Source organism: Heloderma suspectum, chromosome 16 (assembly GCF_057233095.1).
Source record: "Heloderma suspectum isolate Gila_16-S chromosome 16, 16-S_ref, whole genome shotgun sequence".
Taxonomy (NCBI): domain Eukaryota; kingdom Metazoa; phylum Chordata; class Lepidosauria; order Squamata; family Helodermatidae; genus Heloderma; species Heloderma suspectum.
Genome location: NC_139473.1, coordinates 4,552,148 through 4,561,243, shown reverse-complemented (window position 1 = coordinate 4,561,243; position 9,096 = coordinate 4,552,148). Strand labels below are relative to the sequence as shown.

The 9,096-nt window shown below is 49.6% G+C and overlaps 1 protein-coding gene across 5 annotated transcripts in view; it reads right to left on the bottom strand.

Annotated features, from left to right (window-relative positions):
* Nucleotides 1-6,289: 6,289 nt before the first annotated feature.
* Nucleotides 6,290-9,096, bottom strand: part of RPH3AL (rabphilin 3A like (without C2 domains)) — a 48,160-nt gene continuing 45,353 nt past the window's right edge. For all 5 annotated transcript variants that reach the window (XM_084822948.1, XM_084822950.1, XM_084822951.1 and 2 more), the window contains one exon: nt 6,290-8,878. In XM_084822948.1, the coding sequence (XP_084679074.1) occupies nt 8,844-8,878 (35 nt within the window). In that variant the 3' untranslated portion in view covers nt 6,290-8,843. The remainder of the gene's footprint in view (nt 8,879-9,096) is intronic.

The following is a 9,096-nucleotide window of genomic DNA, read 5'->3' as shown; positions in this document are numbered from 1 at the left end:
CATAAAGGTCTGACAGAGGCCTTGAACCGTGTCGTGTCCCCCGCACACACACACACTCCCCTTTATTCTACGGCAAAACCTCTGATGAAAGAGGGTGACGAAGGCGTTGATCATATACAATTGTGGAATGCTAAGAACCAAAAGGGAAATGCATAACGGGTGGTGCGTGTTCCCTGTTGAGGTTTAAGTGGGTGTCTTCGTCTGTGATTTGCACTGGGACCCGAATATGGGCATAGTAAAAAAGCCCAAAAAACATTTTCTGCTTTGGGGGTTTACTGCAGTAAAAGAGGTCCTTTTCCCTAAATAGAAGTTTGATTTTAACTCATTCTTTTTAAGGCTACCACAGGAGGAAGACGTCTCCTCCATAGAACGAATCAGTCATACTGGTTTAAAGTCAGTATAACACCAAAGCTCGGTTTAGATAAAGTTGCGCAGTGAATGGTCAAAATATATGACTTTCGTGGGGGAAACATGAAGATCCAACTGTGTGTTTAGAATTAAGAAAAAAACGTGCTTTGAATGCTTAATCCAAAGAATAATTTTGTGTGATCTGTGAAGTTGGGTTGGTCCCATGTCAAATGATCAGTTTGTAGCAAGTGTAAAGTGATGCACGTTAGGGCAAGAAATCCCAACTTTTCCTGTTTTTTCTTAATAATTCTGTATCAGTTTTTAGTTTCGTGTCGCAAAAGAACAATATATCCAGAAATCAACAGTGTCCTCTAGTTGTACTGATTAAACATGAATAAACGTTCTCAATCCTGGATATGGTTGCATGAGTCTCCGTTTCTTTTGCTTCCAGGCCTTCTTTCCCCAGCAACCCTCCCTCCCCCCCCCTCCAATAACACCCACCGCCTGAGAGACCCCACCTCAGGACCAGCTCAGGGGAAAAGAACCAGGCAGGCAAATAATATTGAGAGGAAAGCAAAGGGATGTAATGAGACTGGTCGATCCAACCGTTCCACACGTGGCTGCCCAGTGAGGCGGCCTCGGCCCTCTTTCATCAGGCGTTTAAACAACACTACCCCACGGGAGGCCAAAGATGGCGAGGAGCCCCTTCCGTCATCACAAAATGCCAGCTTCCAGTGCAGCCTGACGGGACCTGAGCTCGGGTGACCGACCAGGAAAGAGGTCTGGGGTTGTGGTGGGCAGCGCACTGAAGGTGTCGGCCCGGCGTGCGGCCGCTGTACAAAAGGCAAGCTCCATGTTAGGCACAATTAGAAAGGGACCTGAGAATACAACTGCCAGGATCATACTGCCCCTACGCAAAGCTACGGTGCAACCACATTTAGCATTCTGCACACCATTCTGGTCACCACACCTAAAAAAAGATATGGTAGAGCTGGAAAAAGTGCAGCAAAGCGCAACTCAAATGATCAGGGGGCTGGAGCATCTCCCCCATGGAAGAAGGGTACAAGAGCTGGGATTGTCTTGCTCGGAAAAAGCGGGTCAGGGGAGACGTGATGGAGGTCTACGAATTATGCCTGGTGTGGAGAATGGGGAGAGGGACACTCTTTTGTCCCTCTCTCAGCATTCTAGAACCCAACGGGGTCCTCCCATGAAGCTGGTGGGTGGGAGATTCAGGACAGATCAAAGGAAGGGCTTCTTCACACAGCTCAGAGTCTAACTCTGAAATTCCCTAGCCCAGGATGGAGTGATGGCCACCAATGTGGGTGGCTCCAAAGGGGGGGTGGACAAATCCCTGGAGGAGAAGGCCATCAGTGGCTACTAGTCTTGGTGGCCATGTGCTGTCTCCGGTACCAGAGGCAGTGTCGCTGTGTACACCAGTTGCCGGGGAACATGGGCCGGAGGGTGCTGTTGCACTCGTGCCCTGCTTGTGGGTTTCCCGTGGGCAGCTGGTTGGCTGCTGTGTGCACAGAATGCTGGACTAGATGGACCCTGGGTCTGATCCAGCAGGGCTCTTCTTATGTTTCTAGGGCTCGCATCCCTCCAGACAGGCAGTTCTAGTCAAGCCCCTACACGGAATTCTGCACCGCCTCTGTGAGTCTGTTTATGTATATATGTATGTATGTGTATAAGAGCAAACGGAAGAGTTGCGCGAGGAGCTCTTTCAGAAGCAATCAGCCCAAATCATCAAAAATAGTCTTCTGTTACAGCTTGTAAGTGATGTCATGATCCATGGCACCCTACCTTAACTGAAAAAGCAGAAGTACGGAAGTTGTGAGTCTCATAGGGGTACAGAAAATAAGGCCAAACAAACATTTTCTGCTTTGGGGGGTTACTGCAGTAAAGGCAGTGCCCTTTTCCCTAGAAGTACTTTTGTTTTGGACTCATTCTTTTTAAAGTTACCACAGAAGGAAGACGTCTCCTCTATGGAACTAATCAGTCGTACTGGTTTAAAGTCAATATAACACCAAAGCTTGGTTTAGATAAAGTTGCTCACTGAACGGTCAAGATACATGAGTTTCGTGGGGGAAAGATGAAGACCAAACCATGTGTTTAGAATTAAGAAAAAACATACTTCGAATGCTTAATAAAAAGAGTCATTTTATGTGATCTGTGAATTTGGGTTGGTCCCATGACAAATGATAGGTTTGCTCAGATTTGCTCTCCATACAAGCAGTTCAAGTCAAGTCCTTCTGTGGAACCGTCTGTGTTATGTGGAACCTTACATGGAACCTCCAGACAGAAGGAAAGTTCTGTCTGGAGCAAACTAACGTGACTCCTACGTGGCCAGAAAAAGTCGTCTGCAACTTAACCCTCGAGTATCAGAACAGGCTTCGATTGCCTGCCCTCCGGCCAGCTCAGTTTCTCAGTTTCCGTGTGCTGCTCCCAGAATTGCAGGAAGAGGCCCTGTCAGCCCAAACGCCTCAGCTCTCGTCTCTGCCGTTGCAACATCCTGTGCAGCAGCAGCTCAAAGCAGCCATTTTAACATCCTGTGCGATGACGAGCAGGCGGGTGGGCAGCTTCTCCAGAGGCATCCCCCTATGCCGTGGCGTCCGCCTCCCCGGCCGATGCAGCTGAGCCGTGTCGCTGCCAGACAGTGCAGGCCAAGGCTGCTGGCATCTCTGCCGCCGAGCCTCCGCCTGAGTCAGTACGAGGCAAAGAAGGGGGGGAGTCACAGCAAAGGAAGAAGAGCGCGGGGAGGAGGAGGAAGAAACGGTTAGAACTTAGAAGAGCTGAGGGCAAAAGAATAAAACAAACTGAAAAGTGTGGGGGGGGAAGCTAAAAGGGGAAAGTAAGTAGAAACTTATGTAAGGAGTAGAAACAGGCTCTAGCAGATTTTTTTTGGTCAGTGGAGTGCAAGAACTTGGTGGGGTGGCGAGCGCTTTTCAAGGGCAAAAGCCATCCATCGTAAGCCAGCAGATGCTGCTGCTTTAGTTTTGGTTTGTGCAACTCGAGTGAAAACGAAGTTGACACAGGGAAAAGAGGAACAGAAGGGCCAAGGACAGAAAGGTGCGGTGAACGTTCAGCAGAACGTAGAAATATATTTCTTTACCCCAGCTCAGCGAACGAAGCAAGCTGTGATTTGTGTGCAGCAGGAAAAAAACGGCAGTTTCAGAGCATGTTTTCAAGTTGCTGACATAATAGCCCTTCACATTCATTTGAAGACTAAGCCAGATCTAAATAATACAAATAAGGATTTCTGGTATGATGGCTTGAACCACTGGATAAGGTGCATGGTGAGTCTCACTGGGCTAAAAAGACTGTCCTGGGCAGATTTGTTTAAAAAAAGATAAAGAAGGTGAATATTGCAGGGCGGTTCCAGGAAAAAAATAGACGTAATGGGGGGCGGGGGGGACAAAGACGACAGCCAAGCTATTGCAAGGGTGGAGCCCCTGGTTCTCGATAACCAGTTGCAGACCAAATTGCAGCAGCCACATCTTGGACCAGCGGACGCTTTCTGACACTTTTCCAAGGCAGGCCCACTTAGAGCATGTTGCAGCGATCCAGTCTCAACGGAACTGAGGCCTGGGCCAGCTCTGCTTTCTCTTGCTTGCCTTGGTTTCCCCTCTCCCTGCCACGGCCTGCTGGTGGAGCAGAGCAACAGGGGCTCCATGAGCTCTCCTTCGGTGATATCTTTGTGGTCAGACCCCTCCCTGCCCAAGCCTCCACTTCAGACTCCCCGTCTTCAGCTGAACTTCTGTGCCTCCGTTTCCTTCTCCTATGCAATGTGTTGCTGTTGTACCTGACAAATGTGAATACTAAGGGATCCTTTGGTGCGGTGTCAGTTTCAGACCCAAACGCTCCCTTGCAATCCTGATCTCTGTCAAACAGCTTTCCCATGTGCCTCCACTCGCCTTGGCATGATATATTACCTCCAGGGGCCTTGACAGAAAAAAGATGGGGAGAAAAGACCAACACACATAGAATCAAACCCTAGGCATGCAAAGTGTTATCTCCTTAAACCAGCCTTTCCAAATCCAGTCCCTTTCAGACTTTGGGACTACAGCTCCCAGCATTCCTCAGTACCAGTCATACTGGATGAAGCTGATGGGAGCTGAGGTCCAAAACCTCTGGAAAGCACCAGGCTGAAATAAAGCTGCCTTAAAACATAAGAGACCAAACTGGTAAAAGGGAGTGGGGAAGACAGCAGAACTGTCCTTGACAAGGGAGCGTGCTTCACCGCCAACACTTCCCAATTGCTGCGCTCAAAGAAATCCAAAACAGCAATTTGCACAGAGCCTTGGGGAGGAAAATTAAGAAAATGCATGCATGCATTCACACACACACACGCACACACACACACACACACCCCAAGAAAAAAAACCCCAGGTATTAAAAGCCTTGAGACTGAATGCAGGGCAAAAGGTACAGATATATAGAGAGCTATATGGTTTTTATGAACAATGCGCTGATTTCCTTAGCGGGCGAGGTTGCATGGCCCCTTCCGTTGCTGGGTGAAATGAGTGACAAGCTGAAGGCCAGAAACAACAACGCTGCAGCTGCGATTTAAGTGCTACGTTATCCTGGATGCTTTTCAACAGAAGTGGTGGGTGGGTGGGGGGAAATAAGTTTTTTAAAGCCACATTGACAGGAAACTGAAAGACGGAACTGAGGAAGATTCATTGTTCGTGGCATTAGCACAGGAAAGACAAGGGCGGGAGACAGAAAAACAGAGAGAAAAACCCTGAAGTCCAAACACCTCAAGCTACTTCGATGGGCAAGGTTCCTTTTCTGAGCTTCAACACTCATTAGACTGTTGAACTGGGCAATGTGGGAAGTTGCTTTGGGTCATCTGGTGAGAGCCTGTGGCTGCTTTCCGCACAGAAGCATCAAGTTACTGGCCATGATGGTTAGATAGAACGTCCACATTTGGAAGCTGTAAAATACCAGTTGCTTGGCAGCAAACTCAGGAGGGAGCTGTTGCCTCCATGCCCTTCCTGTGGGTTTCCCAGAGACCCCTGGTTGGCCGCTGAGAGGAACAGGATGCTGGATTTAAGACAGAGTTTGAACCAGATGGACTCTTCTCATGGGTACCCAGAAAAAACCTCCACCTCAGAGGCATCCCAGAACCGGAAGTCTGGCAGAGACCTTCAGCTAGGACCATCTCAGCTGCTCCAGAACACAAGAACAGCCATCCGGATCAGACCAAGGTCCGTCTAGTCCAGCATTCTGCTCGCACAGTGGCCAACCAGCTGCCCACAGGAAACCCACAAGCAGGACAGGAGTGTGGCAGCACCCTCCCGCCCATGTTCCCCAGCAACTGATGTTTTGTTGAGTTTTTTTTGTTGCTGCTCATTTCTCCTAATACATGCATTTTTGTATGCAACTTTGTCTAATATACCCATTTGGGGGGCAAGCGCTTTCCATAAAATAATGCATTTTTCACCATTATTTTCATGAATACACACAATTTTCTGTGTATTCCCCCTGATATATGCATTTTTGTATACATTTTTGCATTGGAGAATTCCACTGCAAAAATTTGGAGCAGCGTGAATGTCAAACGATATCTGCATTTCGGTTCAAGTCTTGGCTCAAGAGTGCAAAGTCTGGTAAGTTCTCATTAAATTGCAAACTAAACTAATTTCTCCCCCAGTCCTTAGAACATAGCAAGAGCCATGCTGGATCAGACCAAGGTCCATCTAGTCCAGCATTCTGTTCACACAGTGGCCACTGTGTGACCAGAATGCGGGCTGGGGGGGTGGGAATCTCAAAGTTCAAGGCAAACCGAACTTTCGGTTGGAAAATAAGAAATTATGACGAACCAAAACTGACATATTCATCTATTCCTGGTTTTGAGAGGTATACAAACTGGGCTTGGCACACGTTTGTCACAGGCGTGAATGAGGAACCCCTGGCGGCTGAATGCACGGGAGAGAAGAGGGGTGCTTAATTTTTTATTCCCGACAAGCCCTCAGGAGTGACATGTGGAAAAACAACACAGCGTACTAAGGGGCAAGTAATGGGATGCAAGCCAGATGCTTTCCGTCAAGACGTACTAAGAAACTTAGAATATACAGCAAATTGTACATTAAACCAAACATAACAAAAGCCAGCCTCCCACGTAACAATATATTCGGTGCGACATATGGAGAGTAGATATAATAGCACGGACGTTTGCAAATAGAAGGGCATCCAAGAGGAAAGCTTCCCTCGAAAGGTCGCCCTCCACCATCACACACACAAACCTCATAGAGATCATTATGAGGAACTCCTGGTCAGTAACTAGATTTATCCGAGGGCCAATTTGAAGTGGGTCAGCCGTTCCCTACCACCTCAAAATCTCCTTCGATTGAAGTATTTCAGCTAAGGCTGGATGGACATCTGTCAGGGATGCTTTAGCTGCACTCGGCAATGCAAAACCTGCATTGAGCGGCAGTGTGTGTGTGTGTGTGTGTGTTGGACTGGATGACCTCCGAGGTCCCTTCCAACACTATGATTTTATAAAATGGAGCACCAGTCCTGTTGCCTGAGGCACCTGTCCTTCTCCAGCAAATGAACAGCAAAGTGGAATCCCTCGGAGGGGGGCTGGATTTGGCTGTGGGGGTTTCCAGTTGCCGATCCCAACAATAAAATCCCTCATGGGGAAGGAACTTCACATCTAGGGCGGTGGCAAGGAGGGAATAAGGGCACGCAAGACTCACCTGCAACCAGTGCTTCCTTCTCTTCTTCAAACTGTTGACCTAAAAGCTGCCCAGTTATTGGGCAGGAGGTGGGACGGGTGAGCTCACAGGAATATAGGAAGCTGCCTTACATGGAGTCAGACGGTCAGTCCTCCGAGCTCTGCAGCGGATCTCCAGCGTTTCAGGCAGGATTCTTTCCTAGCCCTACCTGGAGATGCTGGGGATCAAACCTGGGACCCGTGCATACAAAGTGGGGGCTCTACCACTACGCTACGACCCCTACTTAAAATATGGGCTCTACTTAACCGCTTCTACTCAGCCCAAAGTGAACCAATTCCTTTGCCACATTTCACGCGCGCGCACAACACACACTCCGTTTACGGCTGCGGTGGCATTTAACAGGAGGTCGGTTGTACTGCGGCATCACGGCGGCTGCGCACCCACACGCCGGGGGTGGGGGCGCTGCCGCTGTGGCAGTGCTCTCAAAGAAGCAGCTACTCCAAAAAAGGAAGGCACTCAAATTCTGACTCTGATGTGCTTTTTTTAATTAACATAATGCAAATCGAAGGCCAGTGACAACTGGGATGCCTCGCGGCGGCAGGAAGATGCGGAGGAAGGTTCCAGGGACATCCGGAACCAGCCACGTTGCTCAAAGCGAAGGGGGGAACCAGAGAGAGCCATTAAGCATTAAACATTAACCCAACTTCCACTTTTCCTCTATGAGCCAAGAATTCTGGCCCTCCTGGTGATGTCAGAGCAGGCCCTGCCCAGGCAACCAGAGACCCACTCAAGTTTGTGCCTGTGGACTCTTCCTTCCTCCCAGGCAGCCTCCAAACTCTGCAGTGGGAAGACTGGGGGATCACTCCACCTCCCATTGATGTTGGCACTGTGCAGCTGAGATCAGCTTTTTTCCAGGTACGCGCCAGATGTTTTGGACTTGGACCAGCCTGGTGAATGGTTAGGAATGCTGGGAGTTGTAGTCTCAAACACCTGAAAGGCACCAGGTTGGGGAATGCACAGGCTAAAGAGCAGCCTTCTTAGGTGCTCCAGTGACTTCTTTCCCCTCCTGGAAGCTTCAGCCCATCTCTAAACCTTTCTTTTTATAACTAAGACCTGTGCAAGCTGCAATAAGGGCCTATAAATCCCTGGCCCTTTCCTTCCAGGACCATCTGTTGCAACCCTCACCCCCCATTTCATGCCAGGCACGTAGAGATACAGACCCTCAGCTTCCTCTCCTCTCTGCTACTTTGGTCCACACCTATCCATCTTAAAACCTCCCCATCTTGAGAGGGAACGCGGGCCCTTTGCAACGGGGTTGAAATTCATGCCTTTCCATGGGTCAATCGGGGCAAGGGGGCAGACGGGATACCTTTTTAGCCATGCACATGAAACGAACCATGATGGCCATAACTGGCACAGGGCCCTCTTCTCCTGCGCTTCCAAAGGCAATCCCTTCTGGAGTTGGGCCGATGCACCAGAATCTCAGCACACGCTGTTGTGAGCCCGGATACCCCAATATCCAAAGCTTGATGGAGGGTCACGGCAGCCCTCTTAGGTCCTTGCTGCCCGCACCCCACCCCAAGCCTCCGTGGTGCTGGCTCTTTGTCTGGCAGCAAGAGGAGCAAGAAAGAGACACAAAGACAAGACAGGCGGATGGCCGTGGCGGCGGCGGCATCTCCACGCTGGTATGGCTGGGTCATCAAGGCCGATGCAGGTCCGTATTTCCCCCAAAGTCCTAGGCTGCAGTCCAGCCCTGAGCTCCACACGGCAGCTTGGTAAGAAAAAGCACCTTGGACACAGGATGCCTGGTCCCCATCAGCTCCGGGGAGTTGTCAGGAGACATCTTTTCCCTTTTTTAAAAACGGAAAAGGAAAGAATAAACATTAGTTTAGCCCATACACCTGGGGTGGGGAACCTCTTTCAGACTGAGGGCCAAATTCCATTTTGGAGGAGCTCTCGGGGGCCGGGTTCCGGGGGTGGGCTGGGCCAAAGGCGGAAAGGCATGGGGCCAAAAATAACAGCATATTTCTGCTTAAAGCTCTGACTGCCAGTAACTGAGCCTGCAAAA